At 41.0% G+C, this 25,557-nt stretch overlaps 1 protein-coding gene across 1 annotated transcript; it reads left to right on the top strand.

Moving 5' to 3' along the window:
• Positions 1-1,453: 1,453 nt before the first annotated feature.
• Positions 1,454-23,565, top strand: LOC139727467 (periodic tryptophan protein 1 homolog). Its single transcript, XM_071638439.1, has 12 exons — positions 1,454-1,522; positions 2,470-2,737; positions 3,258-3,346; positions 5,256-5,355; positions 6,793-6,900; positions 7,412-7,530; positions 8,479-8,640; positions 14,305-14,366; positions 19,696-19,804; positions 21,287-21,457; positions 22,499-22,646; positions 23,321-23,565. The coding sequence occupies exons 1-12, from the start codon at positions 1,454-1,456 to the stop codon at positions 23,563-23,565; spliced, it is 1,650 nt and encodes a 549-aa protein (XP_071494540.1).
• Positions 23,566-25,557: the final 1,992 nt, after the last annotated feature.

Here is a 25,557-nt window from a genome sequence, read left to right on the forward strand (position 1 = left end):
TAATAGTCATGCTTTGCTCCCTCCCTCTTCTTCTGTTTAGCTCGCCCTGTTTTCCCCTTCCCCTCTATGTCCTACTAAAATTTTCTTCAGTGTAACAAAAGATGAACTGTAGTTGTGTCACTTGTGTACTCAACATGCTCAATAGCATACGTGTGGCAAAAAGAAAAAAAAAAGTAGAACCTGGTTAGCTATTACCATTGTACCAACAAAAACATGAAACTCACAAGTTAGAGTATTCTGTTAAACCGGTCGGTAGATGTTGTACCATGGATGATGCAGTTTCACACCTCTACAGTGTCACTTTTACTAATAAAAATAGTCGCGTCATTGCCCATTTGGTAGACGAGTCTATCTAATCAGTTGATAGCTTGTAAAATTATTCTGGTTAGATTTAATAAGTATTTGATATGGGATTTTTTTTTTTTTTTTTTTTAAAGATGCTTGTATTAACTGCTACTGCACTGGCCTGCAAAATCTGATTGTTTTTGAGAAAAGCATGACTCCTTAATATCATGTAACGGTTAGGCCTGTCATACAAGTCTAATAGACATGCAATTACTAGCAATCATCTGTAAGTTTTACACATGACTATCTGTTTGACTAAGTTTGTTTACATAGGATCCTTATGCAGTTTGCATTTATGTTTTGTTCTGAAGAAAGCAGATGTGATGTGTGTGGGCTTATTAGTCTTTTAACCTGTTATGTTTTGTGGATTAAGATACACACAGTTAAAGGGATCGTGATTGTATAGTTTTGGTTGAGACTTGCAATTGTGTAACTTCAAGTTTTTATCATTTTTTTGGTGAGATAGTGAGAAATCTCTTATTAAATATGAAAGAGCATTTAATTCCAAGAGGGATTCAATGTTTATTTGATGAAAATTGCTTTTGAAATGGCCAAGATATCCAAAACAGATCAATCCTGTTAAAGTGGGGGACCCACATTGTATTACGATTGTTTTGATTTACGTACTTTGTTTTTGGATGTTTCAGCTATTCCAAATCTGATTTTTATAAAATGAACTTTGAATTCCTCTTAAAATGGTATGCTCTGTACTATTTCATAAGTGTTTTCTTGGTATCTCGCAAAAAAAAAAAGTTAGAGCCCAATTTTCATCTCTACCAATACTGTACCATCCCTTTAAGTCACTGGATTTAGGCCTACATGTAGTTCATGAAATACAGCAGCTTTTGACTTAAGTGCAACTGCAAACTCTAGAGACTAGGGGCCATTGGCATTAGCAGTAGTGCACAAGGTCCTAGGAAAGTTAGGAGGATTTGTTAGCTGAAGTTAAGTCAGATTTTGACAATTTGGGGCTTAAAGTCCTTTAAGTAGCCTCATGCACTGTTTCGTTCTGTCTTTTCCCCTTCACTTGCATACTTGCATCAATTGTATTTCTTGTATGTTTTTGTCACAGGCTCATTCCATGAATCTGCTGAGACACTGAGAAACCATGGCCAGTGCTATTGTAACAAGTCTGACGTGGGTTAGGAGAAACGTTGCAAAGCATATTCCAGACAAGGTAATTGTGTGGCGCAGCAAGGTGGTAATACCACTGAACATTGATTCCATTAACCTTATCACATCCAAAGGCAAGGCAACTATGTGTGATTGCAATCTGCAATTTTGAAATGAGAAGTACTATTTAAGAAATGATAGACAAATTGTTATAGATTTCTAGAGTTTCTCCATCAATGGTCATCAGGTGTGTAGGATTTTATATTCTTTGAGGATCCCATGCTTTCAGAAAGTGCCAAGCTTTAAAGGCAGTATTTATCATTTGTAGATGAAACAAAAACCCAGCTTTAGTGCTTCAAAATAGTTCTAAAATGTGAGTTAGGGATAGAAACAACCAATGTAAAAAAAAAAAATGAATCGGTATAATCAATGTGAAGTATTGTAAAATATACAAAATGTGAACAATAGTTTAAAAATTTTTTTTATAGACTAAATCGTCTACAGTTATGGTTTATTGAGAAAAATAGAGACATCTCCTTATATTTCAGGCTTTATTGCAAAATTTTTATATGGTAGGATGTTTTGCCATACACCTGACCTACACATATCCATCAAATGTGATAACTCAAACATTTTTTTTTAAATGACTGCTCCCAATGATAAACAGTACCTTTAAAGTCACAGGATTATAATGCAATATTTGATAACAGAAACTTTGAATTACAAAAGTATATGTTACTGTAAACTCTGCTATGTATTGATAGTTGATAGTACTATTTTATTACAGACTCACAATGCTCTCCTTAGTTGTAATCATGTATTATGTTCATATAAATTATGTGTGATTTGCATTAATTAAGTTTTATTGTACGTCCATAATTTGACCGATGACAGAATCACTGCATCCATCAAACACAATATGAAGTTTGTCAAGAAAAAAAAAGAAAGAAAAGATTTACTAGCTAGTTCATATTGTTGGAAGTAATGTGGTAAGTATCCAATCTTCCGCAGCTGGAATTGTCCAAGGATGAACTGAAAGCTCTGGTAGAGGACAGCCAAAGGTCCCTTAGTAACCTGATGCTGGGAGATGATGATGATGATGATAATGATGATGAGGAGGAGGTGGGGGATCAGGAACCCGATGGAGAAATGGATGCTGCCACCAGGACGGCTGGCTCAGCAGATGGAGAAAGTCAGGAGGATATGGAAGAGGCTGGAGCCGATGGGGATGCGGACCTGGCAGAATATGGCCTGGACAAGTACGACCAGGAGCCAGAAGGTAAGAATGTGGTGAAAGCTCGTTCATGACCTGAAACACTTTGAAAAAAAAAAGATGTATGTGGATTAGCTGTGGAAAGACAGATTCAAATCTTTAGCCCTCCAGGTAAAAGAGAGTGGTCTAGAGATTTGTTACATCTGTGACATTCATGCACAATGCTGAAATTATGAGTAGTGTTAAATAAGAGCAGAGTCCTAGGACTGTTCGTTCTTTAGTTGTCTTTTGGCCCCATGTGATGTAGTTGCCTGTCTGACTCTCTGGCATCATATAAGTGAGTAATAATAGTTTGCTTTTTTTTTTTTGCTTCTTAAAGCTTTGCCCTGTGTTCTGAGCCAGTAGCCTAAAGTAACTCTCGGTGACATACACTCTCCTTCACATGGATTGAATATTTTTGGATGGACATCTGGTTTGGCCAAAATTGCATTGCTGCTATGACATTACATAAACTGAATGCATAATATATCAAACTTTAGACATAAAAACTTTCTATTATGTTTGTGTGGGTGTTTTTTTCCCCCAGTTTCTGATGTGCTTGGATCAGGGTTTCGGAACTTTGCCACCTTCACAGACAATGATGATGATCCCTACATAAGTATAAAAGATGATGAGGTAAGTCCTTTGTAGGAATCAAATCAATTCCTTCTGTTGTTGTCATGTTTAAATTACATCTTCCTGGACAGTGAGTGACAATTTGCTTGATGGATCCCTGGCAGAAATTCTTCTGTTCTGTTTTCTTCTTCATTAAACCATTGATCACTATACCATAAAGTTAGCATCCACACAACACTTTTAGTTTATCTTTCTCCCCTCCATTTATTATTTTTTATGCCTCCGCAACGAAGTGGTGCCGGAGGCATTATGTTTTCGGGTTGTCCGTCCGTCAATCCGTCCTTCCGTCCGTAATGAATTTTGTGGACAAGGTAACTATCAAAACCTTTTGAGGTATCCTAATAAAACTTGGCATGTATGTGTATTAGGGGGTGAAGTTGTGCCTATCAACTCTTGGGGGCACATGCTCAAGGTCAAAGGTCAAAAGGTCAAGGTCAAATACATAAAATTTCACTATTTCCATCATATCTATGCAATGCCTGAAGATATTTTCTTGAAACTTAGTGTATACATGTATTACTCAATTAAGATTCTCTGGTGAAAGTTTGGGTCAAAAGGTCAAAGGTCAAAAGGTCTAGTAAAAATATTAAAACTTGACCTTTTTTCTCTGTACCTTGGAAATTGTTCAAGGTCTCTTCATGGAACATAGTATATGTGACCCGCTACAACAAAATGATCCTAAAGTCAGGCGAGGTCGATTATTTGAAAACTGCATGATATAATCCCCTAATCTTTCTGCTTTAAATTGATATATAACACATTTCATAAAAAATAATCGGCTGCGGAGATATCGATGTTTAACAGAGAGCATGTCGAGACGTCTGGAAAATCACTGTTTCCAGAAAAGCGCCCTAAAAGTCTTCCTTTCGACGCAATCGCGATCAAGGGACACGCAAGTCAGTTTTCACCTCTGGACAATAGAAGGTAAGCCCTAGCAACCCCCGAAGAGTTCATTCAAGCACATCAGCGTCGGTGGTCTCCTCACCAACCAATCAGTGACCAGGATGTGAGAAGCGGCTGAGCATAGCGCACCTTGCCCGCACGCACCAGTCGACTGGGCAATGTGCGAGCTTCACGCTTCGGTTAGCAGCAAGCAGCAAACTGACCAATGAGATCACTCTGGTCGTTGTTAGGGGCGGAACCTATCTGTGGCGCTCAATCCACATTTTCGAACCAGTTTCTGCTTCGTTGAAATGCCAAAAAACATGGCTCAGAAAAACGTTTTTTTTTTTGGTCTTTCCTTTGATCATTTTGCTTCAAAATTTCGACAGATGATAGAAGACATGTTAGACTTCAATAATATATCAAAATCAGAAAATCGTAAGTTTTGACCAATTTTAATGCTCTGACTTCAAACTCGATTTTCACGGCTTCGATCGTGCGCGACTTTAGGACCTTTTTGTTGTAGCGGGTCACATATATACATGTACTGACTGGCAGTGATTATCTAGAGAATTTAGGGTTCATGGGGTCAAAGGTCAGGGGTCAAAGGTCAAGGGCAACACTTCAAAATTTTACTAAATATTTCCCTCATGTTTATGCAATGCCAGCAGGATTATTATTTTTTTTTTTTACACTAGGTGTATGCATGTTTAACCTAATAGAGATTCTCTGGATAGTTTTTTTTTTTCCTTTTGTTTATGCCTCAAAGGTCAAAAGGTCAAAGATCAAGTGAAGTGCTGAACTAAGTTTTTCCTCCATATCTCGGAAGTGGCTCAAGTTATCTTGAAACGTACTACATATTCATGCATCTTCTGCCTGACAGTGATTATCATATGAATTTTAGGGTCAAAGGCCAGATGAAAATGGACTCCTGAGGACTTATGTTGTAACGGGAGTCCACTGTAGTAGAAAGCATTTGATGTAAAGCACCTTCAGATCTGGAGTATTTCATGCCTTTGTTGTGCAGGAAGATGATATCGACAGAGAAGATATCAATATCAAGCCATCTGACAACATGATAGTGATCGGGAAAGCCGAAGAGGACTTCTGCAATTTAGAAGTATATGGTGAGAAAACAGTCGCTAGAAGTAATATACAAATGACGCACGGGTCTGAGTGCGTCAGTCGGAATTGTGTGCATAAGGTAACTATGGAATGCTTAACCCACGAGGCGAAGCCGAGTGGGTTTAGGCTAAATTCCATAGTTACCGCATGCACACTATATTCCGACTGACGCACGAAAGACATGTGCGTCATCTGATTTATAGAATGGGTAATTTTCTTGTCAAAAACCCATTTTTCTATCGTGTTACCCGATGACAAAATTACTGGATGCATTTCCTTTTGGCTTGCCGTAAATGGGCATGCATACCCGTACTTACCGTTTTTACTGGATGCATGGCGTTTTTACTGGATGCATGGCCAAGTGAGTGCGCGAACGCTTGCTTTAGTGCGCGAACCTTTGTTACAAGTACGCGTACTCTTGCTAAGTGCGCGATAACATGTTTACCACTGTGACTCAGCGTGTAGCCAGTAAAAATGAACACATAGCTCTCGACCAATCAGATCACAGGATTCTCGCTACCCATTCTATAATGTGTACTAAAAGTTCATTGCTGCTATTCAGATTATAGATAATTAGGCAGCGTGCGTAACCGTGTAAATTAACAGTCCAAGATTTCTCGAAGATGGGAAATTCTAACATCATGCCACATCATGAAAACACCTCGCAACCCAGGGTTGCCTTGACTGCAGTCACCATTGGTGATAATCTCTGAAATGCTGAAAGTTGGTTGGCTGTTGCTTGCCTGTAAACATCTACAGCTGCAACTATTGTGTGTGTTGTTTTGTTGATTGCTTACATATGAAATGGTGCACAAATTTGTTGTGATTTGTGTATCTGCTGAAGTGCATTAATCAACCGTCATATAGGAAATGATATTGCAAAACTGTTGCTTGTCTGTCTCTCCAACTGAAGAGTTTGTTTGCAAAAACCGATAAGTCCATTTTTAAAGATTTTGAAGTACGGTCTCTGTTATAAGGTACAAAATAATACCTTTTAAATGATATATTGGTCACTACATATAAAGGTACATTTTTGAAGTTATGGTCAAAAGAAGCAAAAAAAATCTAATTATTCTCTTTATTTTTCTTGACCTTTAATGGCAAATATCTCCATTTGACAAATATGGACTTATTGTTTTTTGCAAACAAACTCTTCAACTGTTCCTCTCTCCTTCTCCTCCTGGGTGACATGTTAGGAAAAATATGTTCTTGATATGTTTATGCCTAGATGTTAAATTTACTGATTGTAATATTGTGTGTTGGTATCATGACAGAAACCTTTGTTCATTGTGTCCAGGTCAGAAACCAGGATTTTTTTTTTTTTTTTTTTTGCTCATGAATGTCCTTGTGCATTGAGTCTTTTGTTCAAGTAAACATGAATGACAAGTCAGTAGTTTTATTTGTGTTGAATGATTTATGTTGTTACTTTATTCACATAGTGTTCAACGAGACAGAAGGAGTGCTTTACGTTCACCATGATATTCTCCTGTCGTCCTTCCCCCTTGCTCTGGAATGGCTGAACTTTGACCCCATGGAAGCACAACCAGGTACTGACCCTCTTGATTTTAGGTAACAATCAAGATGTTAGCATAGCAACATTGATTATTAGCTCAGAATCTCTGTGCAAAACAGTCAATGCTTCCACAAGAATTTCACAAATTTCAGCAACAGCATCATTCACCCTCCCAGCAATGCCCCATGTTTGTTGAAAGATGGCATTTTGTAGCCCAAAGCACAATTAGTGCATACTGCCAGAGGATGTGTCCAGTGAGAAGGAAAATGTTCATTGAATTTATTTCATTTCTGTTGTTTTCAAAGACATTATTTGATGGCCTTGACATGAGCAGGTAAGAACCTTGTCAAATGTGGTCAACATACTGTTCATCGCTTCAATTTCAATGACTTTGTGTCGTTTTATGGATTGCTACACCTCTCCCTCCCCTCCTCCCTAACCCATTCCTGATTTGCAAATTAAAGTTTCCATCTGCTGAACAGTCTGACAGATTTCAGGACTTGATATTTGTACTTGATATGTTATCCTCACTCACTGATTTGCAGGAAATCTGGTTGCTATCGGTAACATGACACCGGTGATCGAAGTTTGGGATCTAGACATTATCAACTCAGTGGAGCCAGCATATACCCTGGGAAAGAAAGTCAAAAAGAAATCTAGAAAGGTATGTCTGCCTCCTCACAGCAGAGAACAATCTGAGAGAATGTGTGTACTTTTGAAGGAGGTCTTGTGAACAGGAAATGAGATACTCATATTCCAACCACTGATAAGATTTAAAATTTTCTGTTAAAAGCTTTAATACATCTTACTCTCACTTTATCTTGACATGAGTATATTTAAATTCCTGTTGATAAATGTCCAAAGTGTCAATCCTTTTTTTTTTTTGGCAGCCTATGGAATTTCAACACGAATTTGGGGGATTTTTTTCCCCCCTTTTTTTTTTTTTTTTTTTTTACTCCAGCAGGTTAAATTGAAACAAGTCACCTGATACAGAGGAAAATTACACAATCACTTCCGTGAGGGCTGAGATAATTTCCATTATGGTTAATGTCTGATGCTGATAACGAGGCGTCTTTCTATTTCTCTCTCTTCTGTTCTTTCTCACCATTTTTTCATTATCGCTGTCCCCTTCTTCTTTGTTTTTCTTTCTTAGCATCACCTGCGTACATGTCCGTGTATGTTTTGTTGTGTAACTAATTTTGTTGTGTAAAACTAGTTTGTCTTGTTGTAGTTAAGTAAACCGACAGTTGGTTGAAACTGTTTATTTAAATATTTATTTGTGTACGAGGCCCCAATATCAAGCTCGGCTTACTGGGGATCCTCCTGTATGGTACCTTGACTTTTTGTTTATTATCATTATGTCTTCGTTCTTTGTCACAATGATTTGATTACCTGTCATGTGCAAAATCAGGCATGAATTATTATGAATCATGTGTTTATCTCTGAAAATGATTGATTATATTGTACCATACAGAAACAATAAAATGAAAAATGAAATGAAATGATAATTGCAAGTGTCTGTTTGAGGTTGTTGCATAAGAATGAGTGGAATACCCTAGTTTGAAGTGGGAAGAGGCCTGAAGCATCCTGTTTTGAATTTAAACGTAATCAGACCCCTGTAGCATCGCTGGGCCACAGTGACGCTGTGCTGGATTTGTCCTGGAATTACCAGCTTGGGCACGGCCTAGCAAGTGCATCGGCTGACCATACAGTCTTACTGTGGGATCTTGGACAGGGCAAGGCAGTTTCAGCCTTGCGCAGACACTCAGACAAGGTGAGTCTTTTTTTTTTATGCCTCCGCAACGAAGTGGCCGGAGGCATTATGTTTTCGGGTCGTCCGTCCGTCCGTCCGTCCGTCCGTACGTCCGTCCGTCCCGTTTTGTTTTTGTCGAAATCTCAAGAACCATGTGGTGGTTTTACATCAAACTTGGTATGAGGGTATATCCTTGGGGGATAATACTTTATGTGGATTTTAGGGTCACAGGGTCAAAGGTCAAAGGTCACAGGTTATTTTGTGAAGAAAAAAAAATTGAAATTTCATGTTTTTCTCCATATCTCGCAAATGGTTCAAGGTATCTTCATGGAACTTAGTATATATACTTGTACCGATGGGCAGTGATTATCTAGGGAAGTTGGGGGTCATGGGTCAAAGGTCAGGGGGGTCAAAGGTCAAGGTCAACTCCTCAAAATAGCACTACTTTCCTTAAAATGCAATATGCCTGAAGGTTTTTTTTTTTTAACTTGATGTATGGCATGTATTACCCAATATATATTTTTGGGGAAGTTTCTTGCCAAAAGGTCAAAGGTCAAAAGGTAAAAGGTCAAGTGAAAGTGCTAAATTGCACTTTTTCCTCCATATCTCGAAAGTAACTCAAGGTATCATCATGAAACTTACATATTTATGCATGTTCAACCTAACAGTGATTTTCTTTGGAACTGTGAGGTCAAAGGTCAAAGGCCAGGTTTAGATAATGCTATTTTCCCATTTGATACTGAAATTATACTTTTTCTCAATACCTTGAAAATTACTCAATGCATAAACTTATAAAAGGGTCAAAAGTCAAGTAAAAATTATCAGTTCCCCAAATACCTGCACTCTGACATTTTAATCATTCATCCAATTGAACCTAGTTCTAGGAAAGTGAACATTCAGCACATTTGTGGCAAACCTGTCATTTTAATATTTTGCCAATTGTGTGAAACTGTCATCACACATTGTCAAGACATTGTACTATAGACCTATTAGGAGAACCATGCATTATGGCGGAGGCATATCAGTAGCCGTAGCGATATATCTAGTTTAATCAAGTTTCCTCTCTCATTCTTCCTCTTTCCCCATCTCTTTGACAGTGCATCAGTTTTAATGCATGTATGGAATGAATAAAACATACCAAAATACAAATTTTGACAGGGTACTCGGTATCTAGGTTCAGGTATCATTTAATAGAGTTTGAGTTCACTACCGTACCTTAAATATCAAGTTTTGCAGAATGTCAATAACAAAGGCTCTGACAGAATCTAAACACTAAACAAAAAGTTAAGTTCCCCCTAAAACAAACCTCTGTAATTTATGAATCGGGGACCTTTGAGGAAATCAGAATACAGGATCATGTAGCTGTATTTCTTGGCTACCTTTCATGTGAAATTCAGTGGAAATCATTTGGCCACGCTTGAATGAGCATGACTTAAAGTCAAAATGGTCACTCTTAGAAGTTCACCAGCCCAATTTTGCAACTTTGATTTGGTGATATCAGAACAAATTTAAATTTTCCAGGATAAAAAGGCATTCAACATATAATTATGTACTTTTTATTGTACCATGTGACTTGTGCACAAAATTTCACGGTGGAGTGACCACGAGGTAAAAATCGCCAAAATGGCCGATTTGACATGTTTCTCGTGGTAATTTCTATCTGTTGAGATTGAATGCGTGTGTTGAACAGCTCTTACACACAATTCACATAATTTTACAGTTGAATGAGCACATTAAAAACAAAGAAAAATAACAATTTAGATTGTGCAGTAAGAATTGCGATGATTTTGTGCACTGAAATCAACTGTTTAATTTTTTTGTATTGTGTTTAATACCCATGTGCGTACAGTGATCACCTGACATTTCAGTCATGCTTCAATGAGCATGTGGGGCTGGAAAATCCTTTTTATCCTATATAATAAACAATAGTCATTGTTTTTTATGTTTTAGTTGAAATGTTTGGAATTTACTCTGATTTCAATGAAAACAAATAACATTTCAATAAAAATGCCATTGCGACATGCTTCAGTGAGCACATAAGATGAGCATAGTATACAGGTCAAAACCATTTTTCTTGGCTGAAATTCCCATAAGATTATATTTGTTTTGTTAATGAAGACGTGTTCAGCGGTGTTAGCGGATAGAGCCTAAAAAGTGAGTGCAGATGCTACCCAATCTGTGTTATGTTGCCATAACAATCACATAATAGTCAACCAACATTTTAAGCAACTATCATCACCATAAAAATTATTAACACCACATGAACAACAAGGCCACTATCTCATCACGCTCAATACCAACAGTAAGTAGCAATAACTCTCCTTTTGTTTGTTAGACTACACGATTCACTTTGAATGCGGAACCTTGTGAAAGATAAAAAGTAGAGACAACGAACAAAGAAGAGGAAGAGAGAGAAAAAAAAAAGGAAGAAGAAGAAAAAGAAGACAAGGAGCAGATGGAGTAGGAAGTCAGATAAATGAAGAGGGAGGAGACAATGAGGAAAATAAAGAAGATAATTATATGAATGGACAAATAAATGAACACAACTTTCACTCATCTGTGTTCGCTGATAAATTCAAACTTTTATTCTTAGTATAGTTTTTCCAGATTGTGTCTGTCAATGATTTTTTCACATGGAAATAATGAAAAACAATATGAAAACAAAAAGCTTAATAGAAAATGAATAAAGATGGATAAAGCACTAAAATTCTTGACACTAGAAAACACTTTCAAAGGAGAATAATACAAGATGTACAAACAAAAATATGGACTTAAGTGCAGGGAAACATAGCACTTCCCTCATAATCAAGGAAACCAATTATTAGCAGCACAAACATCTAAGTGAAATTTTATCCCGACATGTCTAATTTCGGTTCGGCGTAAATAAGTTAGAGTTCTACTAGTCTCTTTCAATAGCGAGTGTAGCCACCATTTTGCTTGATGACAGCATTGCATCTCATCCTCATGTTGCGGATGAGCTTTTCCACTCTCTCCTGGGGGATGGCCAACCACTCCTCCTGCAAGATCTGTGTCAGGTCCTCGACAGTGGTAACCTCGTTCACTCGCCTATACACAGCCCGTTTCAGCTGGTCCCATAAGTGTTCAATGGGGTTCAGGTCAGGTGAATTGGCAGGCCATGTCATCCTCCGGATCCCCTCTTTGCGCAAGACAGTGTTCGCCTCTCGGCAACGATGTGGACGGGCATTGTCGTCCATGAAGACGAATCCATGGCCATGGGCTGCTGCATAAGGGAGGACGTGGGGACGCAGGATCTCCTCCATGTACCTGTGTCCATTCAGGTTCCCGTTAACCTGAATCAGAGGTGTTGTGTTTCCCAGACTGATGCCAGCCCACACCATGGCGCTGCCACCACCACACGCTGTAACAGGCTGGATGCAGCACTCTGTGTGCTTCTCACCTCTCCGGCGCCAAACACGTTCCTACCATCAATGTGTCTCAGACACAGACAAGTCTCATCTGAGAAGAGGACAGATCCCCATTCTCTCTGTGTCCAGCGGGCATGTTCCCGGGCCCATCTTAGTCTGGCTTGCCTGTGGAGTGCCTTGAGTTCGGTCTTCTTAACTTTGCGGCGGGATCGAAGGCCGCCATGATGTAGCTGGTTCCTTATCGTTCCAGCACTTACTCTCTGCTGATGACGCGGACGAAGTTCCCTTTGAATCTGTGGCGCTGAAATGGGGATAATAACGATAACTTATGGAATGCATTTAAATTCAAGGTCAGCTAGCCTAGCGAGACTTCGAAGTAATCGAACAAAATGGTCATCAAAATGGTCACAATTATGTCGACAACCATATTGGAAAGCATCTGTAACATTAAAATCAATAAAGATCTTGATTATACCTGTAAGTGACCTCCATCGCAATGCATTGTAATGGCCCGGTCTTCTCTTGGAGTGGTAACTTTCGGTCTTCCTGTTTGTGCCATATCGCCAACTTCTCCAGTTTGCTCATATTTGGCTCTCAGCTTCCTAATCACATTGGGTGACACCCTTACCCTCCGAGCAACCTCCTTCACAGGAGTTCCTGCTTGAAGAAGCCCTTTGGCGATTCCCCTGTGCTGTATAGACAGCCTAGGCATAAAGGTGCATTATTCCCTATGTTCTTGACTCTCTTATGTTTGTGTACAAAAAAAAATCAGACATTTTTTTCTTCACAGATCTGATCATGTTCATTTCATGTGTGTTGACTGTGGTATGTAATCTTATTGTCCAAGTTCTGGACATGCATTCTTTGATCACTCATTCATGAGAGGGCAGGTGTTTAAACTTTTGTCTCCAGACTCTCAGTTTATATTTTCAGCACGGGAGGATATTGATGTTTAACAAAAGTGAAATTTGGTACCATGTCAATGATTAATTGCATTTATTTTCCCTTGAGTTACTGCATGGCTTCATGACATCGCAAAGACATCAAGAACTTAATGCCAAAATTAGTATCCAGTAGCGAGAAAAAAGGCCCAGAGATTTAATTTGCACAATTTCTCATGTTTGTCCCAACAAGGGGATTTCATCAAAGTAAAGGCAGACCAATTTCCCATGAATACTTCAATATTTGATCAAAGGTAGCCATGGATTATAAGGGGGGTTTTCGGTCCCATGCAATAAACGCAACAAACGTTTTTCAGTTGATTTTAAATGCAGAATATCAATGCAACACCAGCTGGATGATTTCAATAAGATAAATCATTGTTTCATAATGTTTTCATTCAACGGCAAAATAAACCACATTGCATGCAAATGCCATTATCAGCTTTCGAGAACGTAAATTCCCCCTCTTCACATGAACTTACCATGGGGATGAAGGCCAAACTGCCAATTTTTTAATATGTAGGGTTAAAAAAAAAGGGTTTTCCAGCCTCACATGCTCATTGAAGCATGACTGAAATGTCACGTGGTCGCTGATATGCGTGTGGGTATTAGCACAATATAAATGAGCATCATACAGTTGATTTCAGTGCGCAAAATTATCGCAATTCTTACTGCACAATTTAAATTGTTATTTTTCTTTGTTTTAATGTGCTCATTCAACCGTGAAATTATGTGAATTGTGTGTAAAAACTGTTCAACACATGGATTCAATGTCAACTGATAGAAATTATCACGAGAAACATGTCAAATCGGCCATTTTGGCAATTTTCACCTCGTGGTCACTCAACCGTTAAATTTTGTGCACAAGTCACATGGTACAATAAAAAGTACATAATTATATGTTGAATGCCTTTTTATCCTGGAAAATTTAAATTTGTTCTGATATCACCAAATCAAAGTTGCAAAATTGGGCTGGTGAACTTCAAAAAGTGACCATTTTTACTTTAAGTCATGCTCACTCGAGTGTGACAAAATGATTTCCACTGAATTTCACATGAAAGGTAGCCGAGAAATACAGCTACATGATCCTGTATTCTGATTTCCTCAAAGGTTCCTGATTCATAAATTACAGAGGTTTGTTTTAGGGGGAACTTACTTTTTGTTTAGTGTTTAGATACAGTTTAGCAAATGAGTTGATTTCAAGATGTGCAATGTATGTCTAGTCTAGGAATGTATAATGTAAGGGAACAAATTGTAATGTGAGTACATGTATGAATTGAAAAAAGGTGATCTCATGTGCAAGTGTGATTCTATAGTAGTAGGAGGTGTTTTCTTCTCTCTTTTTTTTTGTCAAACAGGTTCAAACAATAGAGTGGCATCCATTTGAACTTCAGTCTTTACTGAGTGGTGGCTTTGATGAGTAAGTATGGTGTAATGGCTGAATTAAGGCTTTCAGTAAATTGTCTGCCTTGGATTTAGACAGTCAGGACAGACTTGGTTATTTCATTTTTTTTTTTCAATTGACAAAAGTTAGCACATGTTCAGTTTATTTTCTATATAACCTGCTTATGAAATAGAATGGACAGTACATTGAAAATGCCTTGTTATCATTTGCTAAATACTGCCTGTCACATTTTAGTTTCTTGGAATATCTTTATCCATGTAGAAGATTGTTATGTACGCGTTAATACTTATGTATGAAATAGGAGGAAAGTTGGAGAACTCAATAACAAGTGTGCACGCCAAGAAGTACCTTTCCGAAGCTGACTTTATTTCGCACTGCGCAGGCGCAGCATACACTGAAGACGTGTCAGTGCGTGACACGTGACCTGTACTGTTCTTCATATATAACATCTCTCCCCCCTTAGCTGAAAACTCATTTATGATAAACTTCCAAATAAACCAAAAAACAAAATATTTCTTCTCAAACCACAAAACTATTATTTTTTCATTTGAAGTAATGTCGCCAAATATTTGCATAATTGTAACTCTTTTATTTTCTTCATCTTTGTTTTCATACATTAATATTTTTTTTAATAACCCAAATGACTTAAGATAATCACTAAGCACCAAGTCCGAAAATCAAAGTCCTTAATCATGGTCAGTTCGAGTCCGTTCATTAAAATCCGTAGTAATCTGGCTTCCGTCTTTCGCGTTTGGGATACGTCTTGCGCGTCGCTTCGACTACTACTTCGTTGTCGGTTCCTTTACGCGTCTCGACAGCAACATCGTCGTTGTGATCGTGCTCGCCGTCAACTGGATGATCGTTTACCGCGTTTTCATCATGGTCGTCGACTGCATTTTCACCACGATTGTTGACTGCATTGTCGCTCTCTGCTTTGTCATCGCGAGACGCGACACTCGCGTCCATCTCGACTTCTTTGTCGTTGTCTTCCTTCACGGAGTGCGTCATTCTCGCTTTCAACTGATCGATATGTCGTTTCCAGCGAAAATTCTGACCCTTGAAGACGACCTCCACCGTGTATAGCATAGGCCCTGCACGCTCGATGACAACTCCAGGCACGTATTTGTCTCCCTGCCCGTAGTTTCGCGCGTACACCGGCGCATGAACTTCGAATTCGCGAAGTGGTGGAGAACGGCGACCTTGCATTTGCGAATTTCGCTTTCCCTCGACAACGGAATCGACATCAGGCACCGCTGCCGAGAGTCGTGTTCGCAGTTGTCGCTTCATGAGCAGCTCCGCTGGCGTCTGCATCGTCGTTGAGTGCGGAGTTGTTCTGTAGCTGAGAAGGAACCGTGACAATTTCACGTGAAGAGGTCCGCTCATTTTTTTCAATGCCGCCTTCACAGTTTGGACCGCGTGCTCCGCTAGCCCGTTTGTGGCGGGATGATATGGCGCTCCTCGGATGTGCTTTACGGCATTCTTGCTCATGAATGTCGCAAACTCCTCGCTCGCAAAACACGGTCCGTTGTCGCTGACGAGCGTGTGTGGCAGACCGTGAGTGGCGAAGACTTCTCTCAGCTTGTCTATAGTCGCTTCACTGGTAGACTTCTTTGTGATCGCGACTTCCATCCACTTTGTGTGGGAATCAATGACGACAAGGAGCATTTTGCCGTCGATGGGACCGGCGTAGTCGACGTGAACGCGTGACCAAGGTTGTGATGGTCGTTCCCAGGGACACCGTGGCGCTTTTGCTGGATCGCGTTGGTGTACCTGGCACTGAGCACACGATTTCACTCTCTCCTCCAACTCCTTGTCAATTTGTGGCCACCATACGTAACTGCGAGCTCTCCCTTTCATAGCCACAATTCCTGGGTGCGCAGCATGGATTTCATCTAGGATTTGTGCACGACCCTGTTGTGGTATCACAACACGAGATCCACACAATATCACACCATCTTGTACGCTCAATTCATCGCGTCTGTTGACGTATGGCTTCAGCTCATCATCTTTCGTCAGCATCCGCGTATCTGGCCATCCATGTGTCACAAAATGCCGAACTCGCGACAATGCTCGATCTTTCGATGTGAGGGCGCGTATTCGCGCTGGTGTGAGTGGCGTCTTCTCCATCGCGTCCATGAGGAGGGCAATGTCACCAGGTACGGGTACGGCTGCGATCGTAGGTGCCAGCGGAAGGCGGCTCAATGCGTCAGCATTCGCATTCGCTGCCCCCGCTTTGTGCGTTAGCTGGTAATCGTACGCTGAAAGAGTGATTGCCCAACGTACAACTCGCGGTGATACCATGTGGGGTATCGCTTTGTTTTCTCCAAACAAACCTAAGAGAGGCTTGTGGTCAGTGACAATTTCGAATTTCCTTCCGTAGAGATATTGGTGGAATCTTTTGACGCCAAACACGATCGCCAGTCCTTCCTTGTCTAGCTGCGAATAACCGCGTTCCGCTTTGCTCAGGGTACGTGATGTGAATCCAATGGGCCTTTCCGATCCGTCAGACATTTTGTGCGCTAGTACAGCCCCAACGCCGTATGGACTTGCATCACAGCACAAAATCAACTCTAAGCTCGGATCGAAATGAGTGAGAACACTTGCCGATTTGAGCAATTCTTTTGCCCGTGTGAACGCGTCCACATGTTCGCGTTCCCAGTTCCATTTTTCGTCCTTACGAAGGAGACGGTGCAGAGGCTCTAGCGTGGTCGGAAGGTGAGGCAGGAATTTGCCGTAGTAATTCAGCATTCCCAGAAACGCTCTCAGCTCTTTGATGTTGCTGGGTGGGGGTGCATCGGTGATGGCTTTGACCTTGTTGGCGGTCGGGCTGAGTCCTTTGGACGTAATCGTGTGTCCCAAATATTGGACTTCATCTGCGAGGAAGACACATTTCTCGTGCTTGAGTCGGAGTCCTGCTTCCTCGAGAGTGTGAAGAACGCGTTCGAGGTTGGCGAGGTGATCACTGATTGATTCACCTGTGATCAGCAAGTCATCCAGATAAACAGCTACCCCTGGAATGTCCGCTAGCAAATTTTCCATTGCTCTCTGGAAGACTGACGGTGCCGTAGAAATACCGAACGGCATTCTGTTGTAATGAAACAGTCCCAGATGCGTGTTTATCGTCACAAATTCGCGAGAGTCTGGATCCAAGACTAGCTGCTGGTACGCATGCGACAGGTCTAATTTCGTGAAGTGCTGTCCCTTGACTAACTTTGCGAAAAGCTCTTCGATTCGCGGTATCGGGTAGGTATCTGATCGCAAAGCAGTGTTGATGGTTGTTTTGTAGTCACCGCATATTCTGATAGATCCATCACCTTTGACGATAGGCACTATGGGCGCCGCCCACTTCGAGTACTTGACCGGCTCCAGTATTCCTTCTCCTACGAGGCGGTTGATTTCGTCATCAACCCGGTCTCTCAGCGCGAAGGGGACTGAGCGTGCTTTGACGAACTTTGGGGGTACATTCGTGTCCACACTCAGCTCCACTTGAACACCTTTCAGTTTGCCTAACTCTGGGGCGAACAACTGCTTGTGTTGCGTAAGCAGGCGGTCAAGCTTCCCCTCGGCCGTAACTGCGTTGACCGTGTGCCAATCAAGTTTGACTATGCTCAGCCAGTCTCTACCGAGCAGACTTGGGCCGTTGCCCCTGACAACAAGCAACTTCGCTGACTTAGCATCTGCGTCTTGTGATGTAGCCACTCGAACGTCGCACTCCCCCGCTATCTGGAGAGCTTCCCCTGTATACGTACGGAGAACCGTGGGGGTGGGGCGCAAGGTTGGTCTCTGACTTGCGTTCCACGTTTTTTTCCAAGTTCCCTCGCTAATTAGGCTGACAGAGGAACCAGTGTCAACTTGCATCCCGACTTGTTGTCCGTTGACCAGTACTGCGGTTGTTATCGGAGGAGACTTCGTTGGACTGGAAGATTTGTTGAAAATTCCATACGCTTCCTCTCCTCTGTCCTCGAGCTGATAATTTCGAGAGCCCCTTGCTTTTGGCTTTCGGTTTCGCGTCCCCCCTGGTTGGTGCGATTTGGGCTGCGCTCGGCACACAGACGAGTAGTGTCCCCGCTTACCACACTGGAAGCATTCTGCGTCCTTCGCTGGGCAGTCACTGCGTTGTTTATGGGCGGCTTGACCGCACCACCCACAGCGAGGTGTGGATTTCGGGCGTTGCGTAAGAGGGTGGGGTGTCCGTTGACCCAAGGGTTTCTGCGATCGGCCACGGGAGTTTGCAAGTTTGTTTACGGTTCCCTCACCAGACTGGGTAGAACCACGTAAATCTGCCGTGTTTTTGTCCGCGATTTCGATGGCGAGGGCGAGTTTCTTTGCCTTGTCGTAATTCAGGTCGGGCTCTGCCAACAGCCTTCTTTGAACCCGCTCATCTCGCACACCACACACCATCCTATCTCGCAGCATCTCCTTTAGCATCGAGCCAAACTCACAATAATCGGCCAATCGTTTCAGTTCAGCCAAGTACTCTGCGAGAGACTCCCTCTCTTTCTGCACCCTGGTGTTGAATTTGAATCTCTGGACTATCACCGAGGGCTTCGGTTCTCGATGATTAGTTACCAGGGTAACCAACTCAGAGTACGATAATTCTCCTGGCTTTGATGGTGCACAGAGACTTGATATGAGGTTGTACATGGACGCACCGCACACACTCAAAAGTATCGAACGTTGCTTACCCCCGTCGGAGATGTCGTTCGCAGCAAAGTAATGGCTCATGCGCTCCACGTACTGAGTCCAACTGCCATCCTTGTCGTTAAACTCGCCGATACTACCAAAAGTTGCCATCTTTGGTAGACAAGAGTATAACCAAACTAATCAAACTGATGAAGTTTATCCTCGTCGCCAATTTTGTTATGTACGCGTTAATACTTATGTATGAAATAGGAGGAAAGTTGGAGAACTCAATAACAAGTGTGCACGCCAAGAAGTACCTTTCCGAAGCTGACTTTATTTCGCACTGCGCAGGCGCAGCATACACTGAAGACGTGTCAGTGCGTGACACGTGACCTGTACTGTTCTTCATATATAACAAAGATGAAAACACATTAACTGCAAACTCACACTTATAGAAACGAGGCAACTCAGTGTTTCCATTCCTCCTTATACTAGATACCAGTGTAAGCCTGTCTGTACATTTTCTAGATGCATACCTGTCACATTTTCGTTCTAAGACCATGTTGGTCCATGCAAAAGATGAAAACACATTAAGTGCAAACTCACATTCTATAGAAAAGAGACAACCCAGCGTTTCCCTTCCTCATTACACTAGATACGAGTGTAAGCCTGTCTGTACATTTTCTTGATTCATGCCTGTGAAATTGGTATCTCCCCCCAGGAGAGTGACTGTGTGTGACTGTAGGACCGATGACAGCTTCCGGACCTGGTCTGTGGATGGTGAGGTTGAGAGGGTCATGTGGCACCACTATCAACCCTTCAATTTCCTGGTGAGTTTTGCAGACTGGGGGGTTGTCACCCAAAGTCATATAGAGTATGTGAATTTTCATAGTCATTTTCATTTTATGGATGAGAAGCATATGATACTCCAGGATCACACACAGCTAGTGTTATATGTTTGTTGTTGGTTTGGTTTTTTTTAGCTCACCTGAGCCAAAGGCTCATGCACCAAACCCCATCTGGGGGCCCCAGAGGGGCCCAAACTCTCCAAAATGAAGGAATCTTAAAAAATCTCCTTCTCTAGAACCAGAAGTGATAGAGCTAAGTTAATACTATGAATTAGTACATTGATGACTGTAGTTTCAAGTTTGTTCATGGAAGAATCAGGGGGTGCCCCCCTTGGGATCCAGGGGAGGGGAGTTTGGAGGGGTCCTAATGGGGCCCAAATTGTACATTTTCATCTTTTTCTTGAAAATGGCATGATGAACTTTCACCAAACTTGGCAGGTAGCATCCCTCAGGGGAAAGAATTTCATTCCCATCAAATGGGCACCATGCCCCACTTGGGGGCCCCAGGGGGCCTAAATTGGGACCTAAATTGTGAATTTTCATCTTTTTCTTGAGAACTACATGATGAATTTCACCAAACTTGGCAGGTAGCATCCCTAGGGGGATAGAATCTCAATTCCAAGTTTGTTCATGGCAGAATCAGGGGTGTCCTCCCCCCACCCCCAGGACCCAAGGAAGTGGGATGGGACGGGTCCAAATGGTGATGTAAATTGTGCATGTTCATAATCATTGGAAACCCCTTGATGAATATGTATACACCAAACTTGACAGGTAGTAATGCCAGCTCTCAAAGCTAGCTCTCAGAGCTACCCTCCACCATTACGTTTCCAATGTTCTCAGGTAAGAGTCTGCAAGAATGCATGAAAGGTGAACTTGCGATACTCAGGTGAGCCTCAGACCCCCGGGTCTCTTGTTTTTTGGTGGGACTTAAACATGCAGTTTTAAAAGACAGCAAAGTTAATGTCAATTATATGGAAATTGACGGTGCAAATTGTTCATTGGCTATAACCCCTGAAGACATGTATTAGAACAGTAGACGGAAGGATTTCTCAATTAAAGGTCCTGTTTACCTTTGGGAACAGTGATTTAAAAAAACTTTCAAGATATGACATTTAATGCATATGTGTAGGTCTGTTGTACCACAAAACAGCCTACCATATAAAATTTTTGCAATAAAGCCTAAAATATAAGGAGATATCTGTATTTTTCTCAATAAACAGTAAATGTAGACGGTTAAGTCTGGAAACATTTTTATCATAAATATTGTTCCCCTTTTTGTATATTTAACAAAACTTAACATCGATCATACTGATTCAAATTTTTACAGTGGTGTTTTCTATACCTAACTCATATTTCAGCACTATTTTAAAGCACTAATGCTGGGTTTTTGTTACATCTGCAAATGGTCAATTATCTTTTTCACTTGGCTGATTATCTTTCTCCCCTTTTGCTTTTTTGTTACAGGCGAGCACTGAGAAAGGTTTCGTGTACAACTTTGACATCAGAGCAGACAAGCCTCTCTTCCGCCTCCACGCCCACGAGAAGGCAGTCACCGGTGTCTCCCTCTCACCCACCATCCCCGACCTCTTGGTGACCTGCTCAGCCGATGCCTCTTACAAAGTCTGGGACATCCAGGTATGTATGTGATTCACAAACTTGTGTGTTCTGTTTGTATTTTATGTAAACATCCATAGATAGCTCGATGGATAGGGAGGTAGGAGAAAAAATAACAGGGAAACACTGAATATGTATAACCAGCAACATTCACAATATGAAACTTTCTTTAAAGGGACTGTACAGTTCTGGTTGGGGTGAGGATTTAGCTTTTAACGTTTTGCGAGATATTCAGAAACCACTCTATGAGATGTCAAAGAGCATGCAATTCTTAGGGGAATCAAAAGTTTATTTGATGAAAATCGGTTTTGAAGTGGCTGAGATATTCCAAAACAAGGTGAAACAAAGAGATCCTAATGAAAAGCGTGGCCTGTCGCCTTTTATTATTTTCACTTTATTGGATATCTCAGCCATTTGAAAACCAATTTTCATCAAATAAATGTTGAATCCTTCTTAAAATTACAAGATCTTTCACAATTCATAAGAGGTTTCTCATTATCTTACTTAGGAATGTTATAAACCTGAATCCTCACCTCAACCAGTACTGTGCAGTCCCATTAAATTTATGTGAATTGCAGCTCACTGCCTTTTTCGCAGCATGAAGCTTTCGTGAATTGTCAACCACAAAAAGATTACGAGTACACTACATGCACGAGTGATTCAGGGATTTGTAGAACACACGCTGCTGGTCGATATGAAACACACAACAAAACTGAACGTGTAGTAGTACTACTACACGTGTAGTAGTATGCGTACTAGTACACCACTTGTACGTTGTACAGCACCGCATGGGCATTCAATGCCTTATATACACCAGCGCTTTTCAACCAGTGAAACTCTAGCAGGTGGGTTGTGATATCAGGCAAAAATAAAATGAAAAAAAAAAAATTACTTTCAAATGCATTTACTTTCGCAAATCTTGGCTCCTCAAGAAATTTGCAAAAGTTTCATGCATGCAAAAATTTATGGTTTCACAGTATTGAGTTACACAAGTATAATCCAGTTGTCTTCTTTTTTTAAAGCTTTAATACAGTTAATACGTCTTCTGTTCTTTCCTTCTAGGACAACAAGCCAGCACTAATTGTGTCAAAAGATCCCAAGATGGGAGTGATCAACAATGCTGTCTTCTGTCCAGACTCTCCCTTCCTGGTTGCCATGGGGGGTGAGAGAGACAGCCTGAGGCTTATGGATCTCGCCCAGCATGCACCAGGTAAATGGACCAATTGAAACTTTATCCATGTACAGCAAAAGCTTATTAAAGGGATGGTATAGTATTGGGTGAGATTAGGACTGAGCGTTTAACTTTTGGGAGATACTAAGAAACTCCTTTAATATGGATGTTACAGATCATACAATGCTAAGAGGAATTTTGAGATGGCTGAGATGTCCAAAAACAAGTCAAAACAAAGCAATCCTAATAAAAGGTGAGTCCCATCTTTTATTAGACCCCTTTTGTTTTGGATATCTCGGCCATTTCAAAACCAATTTTCATCAAATAAATTTTGAACCCCTTTGAGAATTGCATGCTCATTCATATTTCATTCGAGGTTTCTCATTATCTTACAAAAAAAGTTGGAAACCTGCAGCCCCATCGTAACCAAAACTTTACCATCCCTTTAAAAGAGATCTAATGTGACAAAACACATCTCATGCCATATGACACTTTTTTTTTTTCCAAATGATATAACTGAACAGATCTTCCAGTTTGGGGATACTGAGAGAAAACCGCTATATAATGACCCACTTTCCCACTACCAAGGACCATTGTATAACCAGTTTCCATGGTGTCAAACTATTTTGTTCCTAAAATGTGATCACGTTACCACTGGTATGTCCATATGTCAAGGGTGCTGAACAGTATGCATTTGTTTTGCCTCAATGCAGTCACCAAACGTTTTGAGGACCGCCGGAAAGAACCTGTCATTCCTCACCCATCGGAAGTCACATATGCGCAGCCAGCGGCGTGCTCACAGGGTGGAGACGAAGAGGATGATGTGGAGGAGAGCGTCACACCATCAGTGGCATCGGGGACGTCGTCGGCGTCTTCGTCGTCGGCAGCGAGGAAGTCCAAACACAAGAAGAGGAAGAAGAAGAAGAAATCGTCTCAGCAGCCGTCCAGTTTGGAGTGAATGGACGCTGAATGGACAGACCTCTTGAGGAGGTGTGAATTGGTCCTAGGGACATGAGGTCATTTTTGTGGATGGTCAAAGGATGTCAGAATACAATGATGCCATCCCAGTGGTCCACCGGTCTAGGCTGGTAACGTACTGCAATGATGCCAGCAGTATTTCATCAAACTGGCCAAGTTGTGTTCATCACATTTAGTGCTGCAAATATCAACAAGGTTTTGGCTGTTTGGACCGTGTCACACAGGTTGCAGGCCAGCATATATTTTGTGTAACCGGAAGTTGCCCATCTTGGTCAATGAAACAGGTAAACACATGTATCAGCTTCTCAAATTAACATTTTACCTCTTGAAACAGGTTCTTCCTCCTCAAACATTTCATTTCCATAGTAAATACTTGATCAGGTTTTTTGTTGCGGGGGAATATCCATCTGACCCAACTATTCAATGTAGTATGAGGTTACCAGTAACTCATGTGCTTAGTCATATACAATTGCAAACTAGTCCAGGGCAATCTGTACTGTATTTTGCATCAAATGATTGTGTGTCAAAGGCAAACTCAGCAAGATTTTCTCCACCAGGGTCTAAAAAAATCTTGTATACACAACAAAAATGCAGCATATGTATTTTAGCTCTTTTTGTGCCACCGTGTAAACCTCCCGTGTACCACATTATTCTGAGACCCAACATACGAGCGCATTTGGAAAACATTGTCTTTCATGGCCATGTACCGCTAACTTTTTTATAGAAGTTTTTACGCTAGAAATGCTGTACAGCTAAGTTGTAGAGAAGATTTGCCAGCTTTGCTGCAATTAAAAGTTTTATACAAAAGTTATGGTTATGTGTACTGTGGCATTTGCAATTTATTGATGGGTTTGAGCGCAGTCATACGTTTGAGGAAAATATGCGAACTCATTGATTCATTGATTGATTCAGTCATGAAGATATCTAGATTTTATTGACTGGATCATATATATTTCAACTTTTCATAGGGAAGTAAATATAAACGTGGTTGGTTTAAACCAATCAAGCAAACAAAAATGCTCATAATCGGACTGTTGCCAAGTTATATCTTTTGTCTGTGGAAAGTCCCTGGTTTACTAAGGAGCAGTATTTTGTTACAGTATACAGCTATTACAATATCTTATGTAATGATTTGTTATCTTAGGGAAACATAGCCACCAATTGTGATAAATTCAATTCAATTCGTGGGAGCGCTGTGGCATAGTGGATAAGACTCCTGATTCCCAATCGGAGGACCAGAGTTTGAATCCCGCCCAATGCTTATGTCCTTGGACAAGACGTTTTTATCCACCATGTCCCTCTCGACCCAGGTGTATAAATGGGTTTCTGGCAACACTAGGGTTATAATAATGGCAGGGCCCCCTGGTAGAGCAGTGACAACACTGAAGAGGCTACCCTGGGTAAATATGTCATCGTCGTCGTCGAGGTCGTCGTCATCATCATCATATGTATGCCAGGAGTGCAGATTGCATACACTTGATTTTTGTCTTCTCTGTGTATTATGACCTTTTCGAACTGCCTCTGAAAATGTCTGATCAACATTGTTTGTAATAAATACTGTCGGACGGAGGAAAATATAAGAATTTGTGCAAAGTTTACTTCTTTGTGAGTCAATTTGACATTTGTTGGGGGGGGGGGGGATGAACTCTTGTGGTGCGTTTAATTTTACAGACTCGACCTCCTTTGGACTGACTGCAATATGTCATTGCCACAAGCTGTTAAATTAGGTGCATGATGATTGCTTTCTCACTCTGAATGTGAAGTTGCAAAAAGATGTACACATGTACATGTAATCGAGTTGTATTACATTGTACCTGTATGTCTTTAGACAAATATGGTTTATCTGACACAGTGCACTGTGCATGTGCCAAGGTAAATTTCCTCTTTTTTTCCTCTCCATCTCTCTCTGAGAGATGAGGGGGTCAAAATATTAGCGAATTTCAAAGAAATTTCATTCTGTCAACTTGTGTCT

This window comes from Diadema antillarum, unplaced genomic scaffold (genome assembly GCF_040938485.1).
Source record: "Diadema antillarum isolate AM-2024a unplaced genomic scaffold, OU_Dant_1.0 seq00000131_RagTag, whole genome shotgun sequence".
NCBI lineage: Eukaryota > Metazoa > Echinodermata > Echinoidea > Diadematoida > Diadematidae > Diadema > Diadema antillarum.

Coding starts and splice junctions, on each gene's coding strand:
- LOC139727467 (XM_071638439.1), top strand. CDS start 1,454: ATGGCCAGTGCTATTGTAACAAGTCTGACGTGGGTTAGGAGAAACGTT. Junction 1,523..2,469: donor CAAAGCATATTCCAGACAAG/GTAATTGTGTGG, acceptor AATCTTCCGCAG/CTGGAATTGTCCAAGGATGA. Junction 5,356..6,792: donor CTGCAATTTAGAAGTATATG/GTGAGAAAACAG, acceptor TTATTCACATAG/TGTTCAACGAGACAGAAGGA.